At 43.6% G+C, this 22,020-nt stretch overlaps 1 protein-coding gene across 4 annotated transcripts in view; it reads left to right on the top strand.

The window, feature by feature from the left end:
* Positions 1 to 22,020, top strand: part of MED12 (mediator complex subunit 12) — a 142,608-nt gene that overhangs the window by 11,136 nt on the left and 109,452 nt on the right. For all 4 annotated transcript variants that reach the window (XM_077284995.1, XM_077284994.1, XM_077284993.1 and 1 more), the window contains exons 2-13: positions 16,780 to 16,884; positions 16,980 to 17,171; positions 17,292 to 17,451; positions 17,534 to 17,706; positions 18,125 to 18,235; positions 18,327 to 18,581; positions 19,388 to 19,534; positions 19,625 to 19,724; positions 19,813 to 19,949; positions 20,034 to 20,165; positions 20,262 to 20,391; positions 20,633 to 20,862. In XM_077284995.1, coding sequence (XP_077141110.1) covers positions 16,780 to 16,884; positions 16,980 to 17,171; positions 17,292 to 17,451; positions 17,534 to 17,706; positions 18,125 to 18,235; positions 18,327 to 18,581; positions 19,388 to 19,534; positions 19,625 to 19,724; positions 19,813 to 19,949; positions 20,034 to 20,165; positions 20,262 to 20,391; positions 20,633 to 20,862 — 1,872 coding nt within the window. The remainder of the gene's footprint in view (positions 1 to 16,779; positions 16,885 to 16,979; positions 17,172 to 17,291; positions 17,452 to 17,533; positions 17,707 to 18,124; positions 18,236 to 18,326; positions 18,582 to 19,387; positions 19,535 to 19,624; positions 19,725 to 19,812; positions 19,950 to 20,033; positions 20,166 to 20,261; positions 20,392 to 20,632; positions 20,863 to 22,020) is intronic.

The following is a 22,020-nucleotide window of genomic DNA, read 5'->3' as shown; positions in this document are numbered from 1 at the left end:
TGGTTTTCAATCGGCGTTTGAGATCATCACTGCTTGACTAGGTTCCATGTGCAAACCAGTCCAGCTAATCTGTGTAACCCCGCCCCCCCACTGATTGTCCGCTTCCTGTGTTCGCTGTGCATTGTCAGCAAGCTGCCAATCAATGGCGTGGGGCGGGTTTATACAGGAGTCTGCATTATTGCCACTGCTACGTCTACACCAGTGAAAACAGGGATCCTAGCCAAACTTCACCAAGCAGACCAGTAAGTGACACTTGTATGATTATGTGATTACACTGGTGAAATGTGAAGAATTTACATACAGGATGGTGAAGGTACAGAGAAGGAGGAGCTGAGCAGACATTAAAGATTCAGCATAACTTGTATTTTATTTGGTGATATCCTTAGTTTCTATACGGAGGGTCCAGTGGGCAGTCCTACTAGTGATTGACAGCTATCTTTATATACAGTAATACAGGGAGGGCTTTCAGTCACTGAGTAGGACCGCCCACTGGACTTTTATGCACACAGACACCAAGGATTTCAATGCATAAGATGCTTTACTGAAACTTTTCCCACAAAAGGCCAATCAATCTGCTCAGTTCCTCCTGTTCTCTAACATCTTGAATGCAGATCTGATGCCATTTCCAATATTACGGGTTCCCTTTCAATTGTGGTTAGTACATGAGTAGAAGACAGAGCCAGGTCACATGAATGCGGTTTGTGACCGGATGGCAGCATAACAGCAGATGAAGGAAAAGATGGTAGACTACCTCATGTGTGCCCCCTAGAGGTGTCGTTGGTATATATGCGGCTGTGGGAGAACAGTTTTAGGTGAAATTAACGTTGCTAGTAGCACAAGCTGACTTATACACATGCAGATGACAATGGTTAATCATGGTTGCACATGACTGATTTAGGCAGCCATCATGTGCCTTTTAAGTGTGCGTCTTTTAGTGTGTGACAGCTGCCAAACATAAAAACCCAGTATAAATCTGGTATCACTGTAATCGCACCGACCCGAAGAATAAAGTCGCCTAATCACTTAGACCGCATGAGGAACAGCATAAAAAAAAATAAATATAACCAATTTTTCACATGCTGTTGTTTTTTTCATTCTGCCTCCCAAAGATCGCAGTAAGGCTCAGCGCTCATTTATCCTGCGTTAGTCCTCCTAATTTACTGTTGCTTGTCTTCAGAAGCATGAGCTGGGCATAATGTACTGGTCACTACAGTGGCAGTTCGTAATTTTCACTCGGCAACATTCATTGCTGCTTGTTTGTGGAAAACACCATGGAGTCAAAATCATCACTACACCTGTAGATAAATTCCCAAAGGGGTATAATTTCCAAAATGGGGTCACTTGAGGGGGGATTCTGCTCTTCTAGCACTTGAGGTCTCTGTATATGGAGTCTGCAAACTATTCTAGCAAAATCTGCGCTCCAGGAGGAAAATAACGCCCCATCCCTTCTGAGTCTCTCCATGTGGATAAGCACTACTGTACAGCCACATATGGGGTATTTCTGCATTCAGCAGAAATTGGGGAGCAAATTTTGGTGCCATTTTTACCCATGTCCCCATGTGAAAATGTAAAATCTGGGGCTAAAACAAAATTTTGGTGGTAAAAATGTAGTTATATTTCCTTCACTACCCAATGGTATAAAATTCTGTGGTGTCAATATGATCACTGTACCCTTAGATTAATTCATTGAGAGGTGTAGTTTGTAGAATGGGGTCACTTATGGGGAGTTCTGCGGTTTCCCCCTGATATGGGGTATCGGCCTACTCAGGAGAAATCACACAACATATTTTGGGGTCCATTTTCTCCTGTTACCCATGTGAAAATAAAGAAATTTGAGTCTAAATTAAAATGTTTGTGACAAAAAGTTAAATGTTTTTTTTTGTTGTTTTTTTTCCCCTTCCACATTCCATTAATTCCTGTAAAGCACCTGAAGGGTTAATAAACTTCTTGAATGTAGTTTTGAACACCTTGAGGGGTGTCACTTTTGGGTATTTTCTGTCATATAGACTCCTCAAAGTCACTTCAAATGTGATGTGGTCCCTTAAAAAAAAAAAAAAAAAAAGTTACCCCTGAGGAAGTCACCTTGTGTGTGTCGCTACGCGTGCGTTTCCCTAGCTGTATTCAGCATGCCGCTCATTAGGATCCTTATGGCTGCATTAGACACAAACCGTATGTGGTAACTGGTCACTACCTTGGTCCACAGCACTTATGGGCTGTTTCACATATCTGCCCAAATGCTTAAAAATCTGATATACCGTATATACTCGAGTATAAGCCGAGATTTTCAGCCCAAATTTTTGGGCTGAAAGTGCCCCCTCGGCTTATACTCGAGTCATGATCGGTGGTGGGGTCGGCGGGTGAGGGGGAGAGGGCGCTGAGGCATACTTACCTAGTCCCGGCGCTCCTGTCGCTCCCCCTGCCCGCCCCACGGTCTCCGGGTGCAGCAGCTCTTCCCCTGTTCAGCGGTCACGTGGGACCGCTCATTAGAGAAATGAATAGGCTGCTCCACCTCCCATAGGGGCGGAGCCGCATAATTCATTTCTCTAATCAGCGGTGCCGGTGACCGCTGACAGAGAAAGGGGCTGCGGCACCCAGAGACCAGCTGTCCGGGAGAAGGAGCGGGACGCCGGGAGCAGGTAAGTATCGCATATTCACCTGTCCTCGTTCCACACGCCGGGCGCTGTCTCCATCTTCCCGGCGTCTCTCTCTCTCCACACTGACTGTTCAGGTCAGAGGGCGCGATGACGCATATAGTGTGCGCGCCGCCCTCTGCCTGATCAGTCAGTGCGGAGAGACGCCGGGAAGATGGCGCCGAGGAGCTGCAAGCAAGACAGGTGAGTATGTGTTTTATTATTTTTATTGCAGCAGCAGCAGCACAGATTTATGTGGAGCATCTATGGGGCAATGGTGCAGAGCACTGTATGGCACAGCTATGGGGCAATAATGGACGGTGCAGAGCACTGTATGGCACAGCTATGGGGCAATAATGAACGGTGCAGAGCACTGTATGGCACAGCTATGGGGCAATAATGGTGTAGAGCACTGTATGGCACAGCTATGGGGCAATAATGGTGCAGAGCACTATATGGCACAGCTATGGGGCAATAATGGACGGTGCAGAGCACTGTATGGCACAGCTATGGGGCAATAATGGACGGTGCAGAGCACTGTATGGCACAGCTATGGGGCAATAATGGTGCAGAGCACTGTATGGCACAGCTATGGGGCAATAATGGACGGTGCAGAGCACTATATGGCACAGCTGTGGGGCAATAATGGACGGTGCAGAGCACTGTATGGCACAGCTATGGGGCAATAATGGTGCAGAGCACTATATGGCACAGCTATGGTGCAATAATGGTGCAGAGCACTGTATGGCACAGCTATGGGGCAATAATGGACGGTGCAGAGCACTATATGGCACAGCTATGGGGCAATAATGGTGCAGAGCACTGAATGGCACAGCTATGGGGCAATAATGGTGCAGAGCACTATATGGCACAGCTATGGGGCAATAATGGTGCAGAGCACTATATGGCACAGCTATGGGGCAATAATGGTGCAGAGCACTATATGGCACAGATATGGGGCAATTATGAACGGTGCAGAGCACTATATGGCACAGCTATGGGGCCATAATGAACGGTGCAGAGCACTATATGGCACAGCTATGGGGCCATAATGAACGGTGCAGAGCACTATATGGCACAGCTATGGGGCCATAATGAACGGTATGGAGCATCTATTTTTATTTTTGAAATTCACCGGTAGCTGCTGCATTTTCCACCCTAGGCTTATACTCGAGTCAATAAGTTTTCCCAGTTTTTTGTGGCAAAATTAGGGGGGTCGGCTTATACTCGGGTCGGCTTATACTCGAGTATATACGGTATTTACTCATTGTAGGCTTTGTTTGATACACGGCGTATATTGACTGTCTTATATGGCTGGCAGCACAGCATCAACGGAGGTACCAATTTCTTGCTTGTATTAATTGCTATTACAGGTTACCATTTCTTCTACTTACTGTATATTCCAGTTTGGGCCATCTTGATCCAATATTGATGGTGTTTTTTTGACGAACTGTGATTACTTTGGGAAACACCATAATTTACGGTCAGGCTCTTACTATAATTAGGCTTTTTAAATGTTTTTATGTCTTTGTAGTTGTGTGGTTTGTATATTATATCTTTAATCAATAAATAATCTTTAATCCTCTTACAGGTAACATCGGGGGCTTATCTACAGCATTACAGAATGCTGTAGATAAGCCCCTGATGACGGTGAGCTTACCTCACCATCGATTTTGGGGGTGACAGCTTCCCTTTAATAAGGTTTCTTGCATCACCCTCTCAAGATGTCCTGGACCCATGGTAATAAAAGCTGTGGGACAGGCGAATGCAGCGCCCCCCTCTCTGCTTCTAATTGTGAAAAAGCATACTTCATCAGGGGCTGGAGATAGAAGCAATGAGTGACACCAGTGCTGCCCCTTGATGATGCTGCTGGGAAGTGAGTGCAGCCCCAGCCTCCTATGATGTCACGCTTGAGGCACCTCGCGTTACAAATTGATTAGGGTGTAAAAATAGATATTTAGAAAAAACGTATTCGGAATTAAACCTCAACTTTTAAGTGGTATGCACCTCTTAATGATTTCAATGCATCACCCCTCATTTCTGCACACCCCTCATTAAGACTGGCATGTGAAACAGCAGCCTTAAAGGGAACCTGTCGCCACGTTTTTGGAAGATGGGATAAAAATAGCGTTAAATAGGGGCAGAGGTGGGCGTTACATTAGTGTGTTTGTTATGCGTTTATTACCCACCTAAGTTGCCGAAATACCTTTGCAAAGTCTCCGTTTTCGCCTGTCAATCAGGCTGGTCTGGTCAAAAGGGCGTTGTCTTCCCCCAGATTTTGCGTAGTTTTCCGTTGGTGGCGTAGTGGTGTGCGCATGCCCAAGGTCCCGAATCCTCTGCCAGGGGATTTAAAAGAGCGCGCTGTTCGTTATTTCATTGGTGATCGGTGGGCGCGGCCATCTTCCTTTGGCCGCGCGTGCGCAGAAGCGGCGCTCTGCTGGCCGCGGCTTCAGGAAAATGGCCGCCGCGATCTCCATCTGCGCACGCGCGGCATCCCGCGGCCATTTTCCTGAAACCGCAGCCAGCAGAGCGCCGCTTCTGCGCACGCGCGGCCAAAGGAAGATGGCCGCGCCCACCGATCACCAATGAAATAACGAACAGCGCGCTCTTTTAAATCCCCTGGCAGAGGATTCAGGACCTTGGGCATGCGCACACCACTACGCCACCAACGGAAAACTACGCAAAATCTGGGGGAAGACAACGCCCTTTTGACCAGACCAGCCTGATTGACAGGCGAAAACGGAGACTTTGCAAAGGTATTTCGGCAACTTAGGTGGGTAATAAACGCATAACAAACACACTAATGTAACGCCCACCTCTGCCCCTATTTAACACTATTTTTATCCCATCTTCCAAAAACGTGGTGACAGGTTCCCTTTAAGTTATTGGGGCAAACATCTTTTTCAGACAGATTATTTTTGGAGCTCAGCTGAAAAAGAACAGCTTCTGGTTTCTTAACAGGTGCTCAGCAATTTAAAGGCTACTTGCTGTGCATGTGTCACTACTTTTAACTTCTTCAGGCTTTGAAACGCGACTTCCACCTGGAAGCCATCACTATGTAAAATTTAGGCTATGTGCACATGTTAAGGATTTCTCGCAGAAATTTTCTGCAAGAAATCCGCATGCGTTTTTTGCGTGTTTTTCTCGTGTTTTTACCAAAATCCGCAAAAAAATCCTCAAAAATAATGAACATGCTGCGTTTTTTACCGCACAAAAATTGCGGAATGCATTCTAGATGATGGGATGCATAATGTATGCAGTTTTTTTTTTCCGCATTTTTATAGCAAAAAAAGCAAAAAATCTGTAATGTGTGCACACAGCCTAAAAGAAGACGACATCGGTGGCAAAGCCACTGTCCAATATGTCCTAAAGCAAGCCAGAAAAGACTCTGCAGCGTTTCCTGAATCTTCTTCTGCTTCAAAAATGCTGTGGTACGGCGGTGTCCATAAGACGCCGTGTGAACTTACCCTAATTGGGGTGTAATTCATTGCCAGCCTGCTGGAGCCAACATTATTGCCGAGGCTGGTATGGACATTGTAATTTCAGGTGACAGATGGTACGCTTTACACCTGTTAGCTAGTGATGGCTATGTGTTTCATTATTGGCCAGATGGCGTACAATTTTATTTTGTACTGTGATTTCTAGTTGCTTTGTGTAAAGAAAAAGCTACTCAAACCCATTCTTTAAAATATTAGCTACACTTTTATTTTGATTTATGAAAAACATAAAAGTGACGATATGTTACAGTTTCTTATCTTATTAGTGACAAAATGTCCATTTCCTTACTAGTGAGTCACCTCTTTTGCCTTGCACTGATCATTCAACCTGAAAAATCTGCCTACAGATCTCATTTTAATGCCAGTTCAAATTTCCTCTCCCCCCTCTCCTTCCCCTTTAAGACTTATGTAAGCAACAGGTAAGACTTATGTAAGCAACAGGTGCGGAGTCCAGAAAGAAACTGCTGAGGCTTCTAGTACTAAAAATGAGGAGTACATGTCCTAATGGGCAGTAAAAGTAAATACGGTAGATTATTTGTTTAAAAAAAAAACAGGTTCCATCATTTACTATATGACAAAGATTTATTGTCTAAAGAATATTATGCATTTCAGGTGGGATAGGATGAAGGCTTTTATCAGAAATCAATAGATCGTGCACCAAGGATGTACATGGTTGCGTTTACAGTTGATTGACACTAATTTAATATAGATAATACAATGCATCATATAAATTCATGAAAGGAACAATCCGTGTTGTGCAATGACACCTGTAACGTAGGCTGTATGTAGCGTCGATACACTGATTGCTTTCTGTTTATAAACATATCCTTTGTTTTAAAGAGGTGGTCCACTACATTGTATAATGCCCCCATCCATTTACACTTTTTAACAAAGTATTTTTGTAAATGCCTTCTGCTACCATATGTGCCTGTGAACGACGCGATCACTGCTCCTAAGTCTGCGTCATGTGACCCCCGTCTGCAGCCGCCGCTGATGTCATGTCACCTTCTGGATTTACCCAGGCGGGACCCAGTCGCACGGACCCACACTGATTGACTGGACTGTGGGCTGCTTTTCACTACATGTCCCACAGGAGAGTATCCAGCGTGTGCTTTCCTTCTCTCAGCTGCTTTCATTGGCCACAAGCACGCCCTGTATATCATGCTGTGACTTGCAAAAATACGTTGTTAAAAGGTGTAAATCGGTGGGGCATTACACAATGTAGTGGACCGCCTCTTTAACTCCTCTAATATATTGTTTTTGTTCGTTAAATAACTGTGATATCTGTATGAGCAGCGCTAGGGCAAACTATTTTGGTTCAATAGGCAGTTGAAGCCAAACTTAGCACAACAATCAATTGTAATATCAAGTCAGCCCCATAAACAATTGTATCATATGAAAATTACTCAGCATCACAAATAAACATTTAAATCCAGGTACCTTTATAGATTACATCTTCTCTGGAGTCATCTTTTCATCTCCATCTTGTCTAGACGACATAAAGTCTTTTCACATTCACAGCTTAAAATTGAGAGTATGTGCACGCGTCAGGATTTCTTGCAGAAATTGTCCTGACAAAAACTGGACATTTCTGCCAGAAAACCACATGCTTTTTTTTTTTTTTTTTTTTTTTATAAATTAATACTTTGTATTTATTTTTAATTAACGTTTCTGTGTGGTGCAATCCCCATTAGGAAATGTCCTTAAAGATGATTTCAGGGAATTAGGCTGCAAGCTGAAAGCAAGGACCTCCAACGTGGTATTTTTCGAAATACTGCCTGTACCACGTGCCACGCCAGAGAGGCAACGGGAGATTAGGGAGGTTAATAAGTGGCTCAAGAATTGGTGTAGGAAGGAGGGGTTTGGGTTCCTGCAGAACTGGGCCGACTTCTCAGTTGGCTACAGGCTCTACGCTAGGGACGGGCTGCACCTCAATGGGGAAGGGGCAGCTGTGCTGGGGGAGAAAATGGTTAGAAGGTTGGAGGAGTGTTTAAACTAGGGATTGGGGGGGAGGGTATTCATTTTATAGGAGGGGAATATAGTGCAGATAGAGACCTGGGCACAAATAAGGAAGTTGGGGGTGGCGGAGGCATGGGGGGTGGGGTTAGAACAGTTAATAATTTAAGAAAGAATAGAGGTACAGAGAGGAACATCAAGTGCATGTATACTAATGCCAGAAGCCTCGCCAACAAAATGGATGAATTAGAACTAATGTTGTTGGAGCATAATTATGACATGGTGGGGATATCTGAGACGTGGCTGGATGAGAGCCATGACTGGGCTGTTAACTTGCAGGGCTATAGCCTGTTCAGAAATGACCGTACAGATAAGCGAGGGGGAGGGGTGTGTCTATATGTAAAATCTTCCTTAAAACCCATCCTGCGTGATAATATAGGTGAATTTAATGAAAATGTAGAGTCCCTGTGGGTGGAGATAAGGGGAGGGGGAAAAAATAATAAATTACTGATAAGGATTTGTTATAAATCTCCAAAAATAATGGAAGCAATGGAGAATATCCTCGTAAAGCAAATAGATGAAGCTGTGACTCAAGGAGAAGTCATTATTATGGGGGACTTCAACTACCCTGAAATAGACTGGGGAACAGAAACCTGCAGTTCCAGCAAAGGTAATCGGTTTTTGACAACTATGAGAGACAATTACCTTTCACAACTGGTTCAGGACCCAACAAGGAGGGGGGCACTGCTAGACCTAATATTAACCAACAGGCCAGACCGCATATCAAATATAAGGGTTGGGGGTCACTTGGGGAATAGTGATCACAAAATAATAAGTTTTCATGTAACCTTTAATAAGATGGGTAGTAGGGGGGTGACAAGGACACTAAACTTCAGGAGGGCAAATTTCCAACGGATGAGAGAGGATCTTGGTGCAATTAACTGGGACGATATCCTGAGACACAAAAATACACAAAGAAAATGGGAGACGTTTATTAGCATCCTGGATAGGACCTGTGCACAGTATATACCGTATGGGAATAAACATACTAGAAATAGGAGGAAACCAATATGGCTAAATAGAGCTGTAAGGGGCGCAATAAGGGACAAAAAGAAAGCATTTAGAGAATTAAAGGAAGTAGGTAGTGAGGAGGCATTAAATAAATACAGAAAATTAAATAAATTCTGTAAAAAGCAAATCAAGGCAGCAAAGATTGAGACAGAGAGACTCATTGCCAGAGAGAGTAAAAATAATCCCAAAATATTCTTTAACTATATAAATAGTAAGAAACTAAAAAATGACAGTGTTGGCCCCCTTAAAAATAATCTGGGGGAAATGGTGGATGAGGATGAGGAAAAAGCCAATATGCTAAATGACTTTTTTTCATCAGTATTTACAAAAGAAAATCCCATGGCAGACAAAATGACTAGTGATAAAAATTCCCCATTAAATGTCACCTTCTTAACCCAGCAGGAAGTACAGCGGCGTCTAAAAATAACTAAAATTGACAAATCTCCGGGCCCGGATGGGATACACCCCCGAGTACTGCAGGAACTAAGTACAGTCATTGATAGACCATTATTTTTAATCTTTAAAGACTCCATAATAACAGGGTCTGTACCACAGGACTGGCGTATAGCAAATGTGGTGCCAATATTCAAAAAAGGGGCAAAAACTGAACTCGGTAATTATAGGCCAGTAAGTTTAACCTCTACTGTGGGTAAAATCCTGGAGGGCATTCTAAGGGATACTATACTGGAGTATCTGAAGAGGAATAACCTTATGACCCAGTATCAGCACGGGTTTACTAGGGACCGTTCATGTCAGACTAATTTGATCAGCTTCTATGAAGAGGTAAGTTCCGGACTGGACCAAGGGAACCCAGTGGACGTAGTGTATATGGACTTTTCCAAAGCTTTTGATACGGTGCCACACAAAAGGTTGTTACATAAAATGAGAGTAATGGGGATAGGGGAAAATATATGCAAGTGGGTTGAGAGCTGGCTCAGGGATAGGAAACAAAGGGTGGTTATTAATGGAGCACACTCGGACTGGGTTGCGGTTAGCAGTGGGGTACCACAGGGGTCAGTATTGGGCCCTCTTCTTTTTAACATATTTATTAATGACCTTGTAGGGGGCATTCAGAGTAGAATTTCAATATTTGCAGATGACACTAAACTCTGCAGGGTAATCAATACAGGGGAGGACAATTTTATATTACAGGATGATTTATGTAAACTAGAAGCTTGGGCTGATAAATGGCAAATGAGCTTTAATGGGGATAAATGTAAGGTCATGCACTTGGGTAGAAGTAATAAGATGTATAACTATGTGCTTAATTCTAAAACTCTGGGCAAAACCGTCAATGAAAAAGACCTGGGTATATGGGTGGATGACAAACTCATATTCAGTGGCCAGTGTCAGGCAGCTGCTACAAAGGCAAATCAAATAATGGGATGTATCAAAAGAGGCATAGATGCTCATGAGGAGAACATAATTTTACCTCTATACAAGTCACTAGTTCGACCACACTTAGAATACTGTGCACAGTTCTGGTCTCCGGTGTATAAGAAAGACATAGCTGAACTGGAGCGGGTGCAGAGAAGAGCGACCAAGGTTATTAGAGGACTGGGGGGTCTGCAATACCAAGATAGGTTATTACACTTGGGGCTATTTAGTTTGGAAAAACGAAGACTAAGGGGTGATCTTATTTTAATGTATAAATATATGAGGGGACAGTACAAAGACCTTTCTGATGATCTTTTTAATCATAGACCTGAGACAGGGACAAGGGGGCATCCTCTACGTCTGGAGGAAAGAAGGTTTAAGCATAATAACAGACACGGATTCTTTACTGTAAGAGCAGTGAGACTATGGAACTCTCTGCCGTATGATGTTGTAATGAGTGATTCATTAATTAAATTTAAGAGGGGACTGGATACCTTTCTGGAAAAGTATAATGTTACAGGGTATATACACTAGATTCCTTGATAAGGCGTTGATCCAGGGAACTAGTCTGATTGCCGTATGTGGAGTCGGGAAGGAATTTTTTTTCCCCAATGTGGAGCTTACTCTTTGCCACATGGGTTTTTTTTTGCCTTCCTCTGGATCAACATGTTAGGGCATGTTAGGTTAGGCTATGGGTTGAACTAGATGGACTTAGTCTTCCTTCAACCTTAATAACTATGTAACTATGTAACATGCGTTTTTGACGTGTTTTTTGTGCGTTTTTTTTTCCAAATGCATAGAATTGCGGGAAAAACGCGGAAAATCCGCAAAATGAATGAACATTCTGGTTTTTTTACCGCGATGCGTTTTTTTCGCGCAAAAAAAGGCACCATGTGCACAAAACATGCAGAATGCATTCCACATGATAGGATGCATAATGTATGCGTTTTTAATGAGTTTTTATCGCAAAAAAGCGAAAAAAACTGAACGTGTGCACATAGCCTCAGTGTTATTAAAATGCCCTCTGCATACAGATATCTGTTGATATTATGACCTTAATAAGCCTCCTATGATATATGGCCTCCACACTGTCCACTATTATCAGTGCCACACCATCCGCACTTATGAATCACAGCCTATACCAGTGATGGGCAACCTTTTGAGCTCGGTGTGTCAAAATTCGCCAAAAAAACGAACATAACTTGGGTGGTGTGTCACCTTGATAAAAAAACCCATAATTTTGCGACATGTATAGTTTAAATAACAAATATGTATAATTATAATTATTTAACTTACCTGCTTAGTGACTTCTTTGTTCATCTGTCAGTTGGTTTCTTTTGTTGGTCTTGCTATTATTTAACTTGTGTGGGGTGCCGTGAACTAAGATAAGTGAGGGGGAGGGGGAATTCTTGTGATGGCGAACCTGTGGCACTCCAGCTGTTGCGGTGGTAACTCAGATATTCTCTTAATAATTGCATCTTTATTCTGCATATCATGAAATAGAACTGGTGCACATCTTAAGAGAGTATCTTTAATAAATTCTCCCTCACTGAGTGCTTTTCCATGCTGAGCTATGGAGTGAGCAATGCTCAGACTTGCAGATGTTAAATTTGTAGAGCTTTTTACAAATTTAAGGATGGAATTAGATTGGCTCTTATGAAGGTGTAGCTGCCTGGAAATGTATTCCTTCCTTTCATCCTCACTTTTTTTCAAGAGCTGGGAATGATTAGTTTCAAAATGTCTATTTACATTCCACGTTCTGCTTACTACCGTTTCACTACATAGAACGCAAAATGATCTGCCATTTTTTTCTATAATGCCGTACATCTCAGTCCATGTCTCTTGAATGGGTCGGCTACTGCTACTACTACCACTCCCTTTACTTAACTTTGTTTTTTTATTTTGTGGCTTCTCCATGAGAGAAGATTTATAGTTAGCCCTGCAGGCAATTAGCAGAAATAGGGGTTAATAAGGATGCACCACAAACAGTAATGGTGGTGAAATGGAGTCTGTACTATGCTGCAAGATGGCGTTCCTAATGGCAGGAAACGGCACCCATAGCACAGGCCTCTTCCAGCCTCCCCCTCACTTATCTTAGTAATGGCCAATGACACCCCACAGTTCACTGGATGATGGTTGCTGTAGTTGTCACAGGGCCTGCAGACAGCAATCACAGGGCCTCCAGACAGCAATCACAGGGCCTCCAGACAGCGATCTCCTCAGGCCTCAGAAGTGCAGCCTGGGACTTCTGGCCGGCGCAGCAGGGAGCAGCGCAATGCCACCCAAATAACAGAGCTAGGGCGCAGAGCGGACTCTAGGCATGGGACCGGTAGGTCCGATCTTTCCGGCCGGCTAAGCAGGGAGCAGGGAGCAGCGCAATGCCGCCCAAACAACACAGCTCCGACGCAGAGGCCTGGGACTTCCGGGAGCTGCGCCGGGCCTACCGGAAGTCCCAGGCCTAGACGCTCTGCACCGGAGCTCTGTTGTTTGGGCCCACAGACCTCTTGCATGGCATCCGACCCGCGCGGAGGCCTGGGACTTCCGGGAGCTGCGCCGGGCCTACCGGAAGTCCCAGGCCTAGATGCTCTGTGCCGGAGCTCTGTTGTTTGGACCCACAGACCTCCTGCATGGCATCCGATCCGATAAAAAATCGGATCGGATGCCATGCAATGTAAAGATGCAATTTCTATGAGGCCGCGGCCGGCGTGTCACTGAAAATGACTACGCGTGTCAGCACTGACACGCGTGTCAAAGGTTCGCCATCACTGGCCTATACCATGGCGGTCCTCTCTCTCTAATTTTCCTTTGCACTTTCTATTTCTCCGCACTGTCCCCCTGCCATGCTAACCCCTTCTCTATATTGTGCCTCTATTTCACACTATGCTCTCATACTACCCGCCACACTGCCATCTTCAAACTATAATTACGCCCCACACTGTCACCCTACACAGAATGATGGTCACCACAGCTGCACATATGGTATGATATCCACAACAAGCCGCCAATATTTGCTATGGTCACCGCCACAACATATATGTATGTATGTATGTATGTATATATGTATATATGTATATATGTATATATATATATATATATATATATATATATTATATAGAATGATGTCCACCACAGACCACCATAAATAGTATGATGTCCAAAAGAGCCCCCATGTATATTATGACTTCAGGCCATCACGCCATTCAACGTCCCCTGCATGCACAGGCTCCAACAAGGCGCAGGCCGGAGTCTTTCTGGATATCCTGGTGGAGCAGGGGAGATTACAGCTCCTGTGCCGGGCGGCGCTCACTGAAATTGTGTTTGCGTCTGACAGATCCGAATACAACTGAGTGCAGGGAGGGAGCAATAGTGCAGGCAGAGAGAGGGGTGAGCTGTGTCCGTGTCTGACATCGCTCACCTCCGTGCCTGCATCCAGGCCATCATTGTTCTGGGTGGCTACATGCATTCAGCAACTTTTTCTTTAAAGTGCCCCCCCCCCTTCCCTTGGGTAGACAGGAGGTGGCGCCCTAGGCAAGTGCCTACCCCTTGTCCCGGCCCTGTGTACGAGTGTCTATGTCTGTGATCTGTGTGCCGCTGTGATCTGTGTGCCGCTGTGATCTGTGTGCCGCTGTGATCTGTGTGCCGCTGTGATCTGTGTGCCGCTGTGATCTGTGTGCCGCTGTGATCTGTGTGCCGCTGTGATCTGTGTGCCGCTGTGATCTGTGTGCCGCTGTGATCTGTGTGCCGCTGTGATCTGTGTGCCGCTGTGATCTGTGTGCCGCTGTGATCTGTGTGCCGCTGTGATCTGTGTGCCGCTGTGATCTGTGTGCCGCTGTGATCTGTGTGCCGCTGTGATCTGTGTGCCGCTGTGATCTGTGTGCCGCTGTGATCTGTGTGCCGCTGTGATCTGTGTGCCGCTGTGATCTGTGTGCCGCTGTGATCTGTGTGCCGCTGTGATCTGTGTGCCGCTGTGATCTGTGTGCCGCTGTGATCTGTGTGCCGCTGTGATCTGTGTGCCGCTGTGATCTGTGTGCCGCTGTGATCTGTGTGCCGCTGTGATCTGTGTGCCGCTGTGATCTGTGTGCCGCTGTGATCTGTGTGCCGCTAACTATACCTGCACCTACTACACAACACTGCTTGTTCTGTTTGTGAATTCATTTTTTCCATTGTATTATCTGTAGTGATGTGTCAAGTGTTACATCCCACTCATGTATATCCTTGGCACGACTTTTTTTCTCTTTAATCCTTTATACCACCACTGTTTTACACAGTTTATGGATTTCTCATGTTTTTTTTTTTTTTTAAACGCATCTTTTTGTGTTATAGAGGTGTGTTGTTTTTGTTTTGTTTTTTTTTTCATAATATTTCTTAAGACAATCCGTTAGCTATATCTGATTGTCTGGGGCAGGTTTGCCCTAGAAGCACACGCCAGTCTACCTGCTGTAGAATTTGACACTTTGTGAAACTCTAAAGAGAGCAAAATATAAATGATAGAGTAACAAAACTTGGTCACGAAGTAGCTGTAACCTACAGATGTTTGCGGATTGCTCTTCCTCATACAGTTTTTGAATGTGACAATGATAAATATGATCATTGTTTCCCCATACAGCAGCATTTTGGGGCATTTACATGGGGCTTTTATAGATAATGACATTGGTCTGTGTAAGACTAAGGGTACCGTTACACTAAACGATTTACCAACAATCTCGACCAGCGATACGACCTGGCCGTGATCGTTGGTAATTCGTTGTGTGGTCGCTGGAGAGCTGTCACACAGACAGCTCTCCAGCGACCAACGATGCCGAAGTCCCCGCGCTTAGTAACCCGATATTTACCCTGGTTACAAGCGAACACATCGCTGGATCGCTGTCACACACACCGATCCAGCGATGACAGCGGGTGATCCAGCGACGAAATAAAGTTTCAAACGATCTGCTACGACGTACGATTCTCAGCGGGGTCCCTGATCGCAGTAGTGTGTCAGACACAGCGAGATCGTATGTATATCGCTGGAACGTCACAGATTGTGCCGTCATAGCGACCAAAGTGCCACTGTGAGACGGTACCGAAAGTTCACATGTCCAGTAATCATCCTTTAGAATGGTCCCAGCAGTAATCCGTTGACAAAGTTGTGCAGACACAACTTTTTTGTCTGCCCAACAAAAACGGATTTTAGCTGGTTCCGTGTTTTGAACATTGAAGTCTATGGAAAACAGATCCATTAAGTAGCCATCAATTTTCTGACATTTGAAAAATGATTTGTTTTTTGCTTACTGGAGGTGGAAAAATAATATTTACCATATACTACTGGACATGTGAACATTCAAGTAATCATCAATTTAAAAATGATCCAGTAAGCAAAAAACAGATAATTGGTTTGCCATTTTCTGGTACCTTTTTCCATCGATGGAGCTGTGTGAGGGCTTTTTTGTTTACTTGTTTTTGTTTGTTTATTTATGATACCATACATACAATGTTTTGATTTTATTACACTTTTTGTGACAGGAATCAGAAAAACATTCTTGCGTTGCGATTATTTTTTTTTAATTAACGTAAGGTTAAAATAATTTTATATCTTTATAAAGTGGTCTTTTATGGACTCGGCAATATAAAAAAATGTTTGTGTTTTTTACCTTTTTAATGGAAGAAGAGGCATGATTTAAATTTTCATTTTTTTTTGTTGGGGGTTTTCAAGTGTTTAATTGTACTATGTAAATGCCAACTTCACAATATCTAGTGACAAATTACATAATTTATACAATTTGAAAAAACAAATGCACATCACATTGAATTGAGGGATGGAGAATGATAAAGACAATAGGGTATATGCATGATCCAGTCCGGCCCGAAAGAGCTAATCTTTCCCTCTTGATCCAAACTGTATGCCCTTAAAGTATTTTCTTGTAAAAAAAAAAAAAAAAAAAAAGCATCCAATCCTTATTGAACCCACCAATAGGTCTCGCTGTGACCATCTCTAAAGGTAAACTATTCCACAGATTAATCATTCTCATAGTAACACCGCCTTGACTCCTCCGGAGATTGAACTTTCTTTTCTCCAGGAGATTTTACAGGCGACCACTTCTGACCATACTTTTTGCATGGGCCATTTTTACACTTGTACAAGTTATTCATGTTCCCCTTTGGATGTCTTTCTATTGTTGTATTTGGTAAGAGTTACAGGATGAAAGTACAAGCCCACGACTGCATGTAGCCTGTGCTTATTCAATATCTTGACACTTTTGTGTTTGCAGGATGAGCTTACAGCACTAAACGTAAAGCAAGGATTCAATAACCAGCCAGCTGTATCAGGAGATGAACATGGCAGCGCTAAGAATGTCAACTTTAACCCAGCCAAGGTAATGCTTCTGTTGACTGAACAATTTAATTTAGCCTTTTTTCATCTTTTTTTTTATTCTGTTTTATCCTTACATTGTACATTTCCTACTTTTAGATTAGCTCGAATTTCAGTAACATCATGGCAGAGAAATTGCGCTGCAACACCCTACCAGACACTGGGCGAAAAAAGCCTCAAGTTAACCAGAAGGACAACTTCTGGCTCGTCACTGCCCGCTCCCAGAGCTCCATTAATAACTGGTTCACAGATCTTGCCGGAACCAAGCCTCTTACACATCTTGCTAAGAAGGTGAATGTTGCATCATGAGTTGGTGAACACAAGAATATCACGTTATGGTGGAGTAAAGATACAACTTTGGCAAAAGTTTAGTTTCCGTAACTGCTCAGTCACTTCTTTTGTTCTTAACAGGTTCCAATTTTTGGTAAAAAGGAAGAAGTTTTTGGGTTCCTGGCACGTTATTCTGTGCCAGTTATGAGGGCAGCTTGGCTTATTAAGATGACTTGTGCTTATTATGCTGCCATTACAGAGACCAAAATGAAAAAAAGACATGTCATGGATCCATTCATAGGTAAAATGTTTTTTTTTTATAATTCTTATTGGCAGAGTATAATTATGCCCTTTTGCTGACATGTTCCATTTTTTTTTTGCAGAGTGGACCCAAATCATCACCCGCTATCTTTGGGAGCAGCTACAAAAGATTGCAGAGTACTACCGCCAAGTAAATGGTAGCCCTGGCTCCTCATCTGGTCCTATGCCTCCAGAGGTTGAGCTATCCCTCAAGCAGTGGGAATATAATGAGAAACTAGCCATGTTTATGTTCCAGGTAGGCATTCTGATCACATTTTTTTTTATCTCCCTTTTGCGTGAACGGTGGGAAAAGTTCCAGAAAGACATTCTGATTGCTACACGATCAACCCCACTAAGTATCCTTACGGCCTCATCTGGTCAATATATGGTAGTATGCCTCACAAAATACTGTCTGTTTATGGCTTGTCATTGCCTATATATTGTTTTCAGGGTTATTTTAGCCACTGCAATAAAATAATGTATAATTGGGAGATGTGAACAGATCCTTTTGGTTGTTGCTATAAATATATCTCTGGCTTCTGTCCGAGGCCTCTATTTAACACAGTCTTACAGACTTGTAGGAACCTGTGAATAGTTCTTCATGTTAGCATTCTGTACAGTAAGTGCTTTCATAATTTTATTTGTAACCTATAACATTTTGTGTACCAATAAAGGATGGCATGTTGGATCGACATGAGTTCTTGACTTGGGTCCTGGAATGTTTCGAGAAGATACGTCCGGGGGAAGATGAACTCTTGAAGCTGCTTCTGCCTCTCCTCCTTCGTGTGAGTGTAATATAGCATTTAATGTTCTGTCTTCACACCTGTTGGGTTATACTTTTTTATATTTTAATTTCTTTTCCCTCTGTCTCCACAGTATTCAGGTTCTTTAGTCCAGTCTGCTTACCTGTCTCGGCGGCTTGCCTATTTCTGCACAAGGCGTTTGGCACAGCTGTTGGAAAGTAGTGGGGGGCATGCAGGGCACCTTCTTACAGCACAGACTGGTACAGCTCTGCCTCCTGCACCGGCACCTCCTCCACCTTCGGGGTCTGCCCCATCCTCCCCATTTAGTGACCTTCTACAGTGCTCTCAGCATCGGCCTCTTGTGTTCGGGTTGAGCTGCATGCTGCAGGTACTGTTATCTGGTTTGTGTTTCTCAATGGTGGTTGAGAAAACCGCAGTCTTCACAATACAATACATTCAGAAAAAAACATAAAATCTATTTGTACATAGTGACTAAAAACTACCGATCACAAGTCGGTGCACAATAAGTCCAATTGCACATTCTTTTTTTGAATGAGATGCAAAGGAATCTATTTATGTGCTGGCAAAATTTACATATGAGTAAGTAGCACTGAGCAGTCATTATGGTGCCAAATCAACTAACCTGATGGTGGTCTTCTGGCCTCAGAGGAACAAGCTACTGGAAAGTTTATCCCAATTGCTGTACTGGTGTATGGTTCTGGTTTGTTTCTTCTTGTGCATGCAAGTAACGTTTCAGCAGTTTATTCCAAGACCAGAAGACCACCATTAGGCTAATTTGGAACCATAATGCCTGCTTAGCAGGGCTGTGGAGTCTGAGCCCATTTTGGTGGAGTCTGTGTCATGTAAATTGAGGAGTCTGAGTCGGGGGTTTGGCTTACCGACTCCACAGCCCTGCTGCTTAGTGCCGCTTATCCATCTGCAGAACATTGCCAGCTGGTAATGAGGTTCCTACATCACATACAAAGAAAGTATATTAAGTCAGTATTGTATACCGACTTGTTCCGTTTTTAGATCTATTGTTTTTTTTCACCATCCACAAATGGATATTATGTTTTTTCTTTTGGTTTTACCATATTTGGCCTCCGATGGGTTTTATAGAAGTTATGATAGAAACACCATTAGTGGTTTTACTGTTTTGGAAAATATAACATTACTTTTTCCACTTCTTTGCAGAGTATTGTTCTGTGTTGTCCCAGTGCTCTTGTATGGCATTACTCTTTGACTGACAACAGAATTAAGACTGGGTCCCCTTTGGATCACCTTCCAATTGCTCCTTCTAGTCTGCCCATGCCAGGGGGCAATTCTGCGTTCACACAGCAGGTAAACAAGGCATAAAAGTTTCCAGTCAATACTCTAAGTGCTTTGCTCTCTTGTTGGAAGTTTTTCTTATCAGTTGTACGTATGTCTCAGGTTCGTAGAAAACTTCGAGAAATGGAGCAGCAGATAAAGGAGCGAGGACGAGCAGTAGAGGTCCGGTGGTCATTTGATAAGTGTCAGGAAGCTACAGCAGGTACTATTGTGCTGTATACAGAGCTTTAGGTTCTTTTTAGTTCCTTTTTAGTTATTTTTTTGTTTAATAAGCTACTCTCACATTTTAGGGTTTCCCATTGGACGTGTTCTTCATACTCTGGAGGTTCTGGATAGCCACAGTTTTGAGAAGTCCGATTTCAGTAACAACCTGGATTCTCTTTATAATCGCATCTTTGGATTGGGCCTCGGCAAGGATGGTCACGAGGTGATGGCGCTGTCTCTTGTCCCTTTACTAGACTTGATTGTCGGTCTGCTGTTTTAGTGATTTCTGATGCCCCTTGTTTTGTAGATCTCACCAGATGACGATGCTGTAGTTGCCCTGCTGTGTGAGTGGGCTGTCAGTTGCAAGCGCTATGGACATCACCGTGCCTTAGTTGTAGCTAAATTGTTGGAGAAGAGACAGATGGAGATTGAAGCTGAGGTATCTTTAAGAAATCATTTTGCTTCCTTATAGTTGCCGAAAGTTTTTTTTTGTTTTTTTTTCATCTTTGACTTTGGGGTCTCTTTTCTTTTTCAGAGATGTGGAGACTCTGAAGCAGTTGATGAAAAAGGGTCGGTGTCTTCTGGTTCTTTGTCTGCACTTAGTTCACCCCCTGTATTTCAGGATGTCCTTCTCCAGTTTCTTGATACCCAAGCCCCAGTGTTAAGTGAGTATGGGCTGCTCAGATGTGACGAGCGGTTTGTGAGTGTTGGGTATGCTGTGTAGATTTTATATTCAAAGTGAGTGCTCAAAAACACATTTTACGTACATGTCCTCTGGTGTGTCGGGTCCTAGTATGGGGCATGAACTTGCATAATATTATTTTGTTATAAACATTAAGGTATATTCACCACTGTATTCTGTACTGATTTACGCCTTACTTTTTTTATGTTTGTTTTCTTTTATAGCGGACCCTACAAACGAGGGAGAACGAGTAGAATTCTTCAATCTGGTCTTGCTATTTTGCGAGCTTATTCGACATGACGTCTTTTCTCACAACATGTATATGTGCACCCTGATATCTAGAGGGGACCTGGGACTGGACCCTCACGCACCTCGACCTCGTTCCCCATACGAGGATACAGCAGATGATACAGACCGCAAAGAGGGAGAGACGAATAATAGTATAAAACTGGAGGTGTGTTAAAAAAATAAAGCTACATTTTGTAAGTTGGTAGCGGGTAGATTAAAAAGGTTATTGAGCAGTAAACAAAAAATAACCAATTTGGAAAATGAAATCTCTGGGAATTAAAACGTAACATTTGTTAGACGCTGTTAAAGTACTCCATTACAATAATACTGGACACAATAAGGTGGCAAACCAATGCGTTTCATCGAGAAGCTTTAATCATGATTAAAACCATAAGTAAGGCTTCACCCTGAAACGCGTTGATTCGCTATCTTATTGTGCCCAGTATTATCTTAATGGAGTATTTTAACAGAGTCTAACAAATGTTACGTTTTAATTCCCCGAGATTTCATTTTCCAAATTGGATATTTCTTTATTGCTTCATTGGGGGGACACAGGTAACCATGGTTGTATGCTGCTGTCGCTAGGAGGCTGACACTATGCAAAAAAAGGAAAATGGCTCCTCCTCAGGCAGTATACACCCACCGACGGGCAGGAAGTACCTCAGTTTAAGCTTAGTGTCTGTAGGAGGCAGACCTGGATCTGTCCCCAGATCCGCAGCTAATCCTTTTTTCCTTACTGGTTTGTTGTGTTTTATTAACAATTTCCCTTTGTCTTTCAGATACAGCTTCAGGGAAACGGTGTAATTTCTCACTCTGCCTTCCCATATTATGCGGCTGAGCGAGCAGTGTGGTGTCACCCACATCGCAACTCTCAGACCCGCAGGCAGGACATTATCCCCTGTCACCTTCACGGGTGCTCCAGGGCTGATTCCGGTGGCCAGTCCTTGCCATTTCCCCTCTCACCCCTCTCCTCGGAGAGGGCTGAGAGGAAGACGGTGGTCACCAGCGGTGGCTCCCCCTTTTAAGGGGTTGATGCCATCTTCTGCACCGTCCGGAGACGGTGCGGGAAGGAGGATCCTTGTTTCCAGTGACCCTCACCCTTCCTGAGGGCTCCTGATGTGTTACTTGTCAGTGAATAGGGATTCGGGACTCACCTTTTACAGGTATGTCCTTTTCTCTGTCCCTGGAAGCTAGCCGCCTGCCTCACCGTTTACCCGCGAGAACGCTGCACAGAACATGACGTCACTGAACAACAACGGCCATCTTTTCCTCAGCTAGTGCTTCGTTAACGCCCTCCGCATTAAGCGCGCGTATTTATCGCGCT

The sequence above is a fragment of the Ranitomeya variabilis genome, chromosome 2, assembly GCF_051348905.1.
Source record: "Ranitomeya variabilis isolate aRanVar5 chromosome 2, aRanVar5.hap1, whole genome shotgun sequence".
NCBI classification, from domain to species: domain Eukaryota; kingdom Metazoa; phylum Chordata; class Amphibia; order Anura; family Dendrobatidae; genus Ranitomeya; species Ranitomeya variabilis.
The sequence above is the reverse complement of the archived record's forward strand: the minus strand, read 5'-3'. Positions and strand labels throughout refer to the sequence as shown.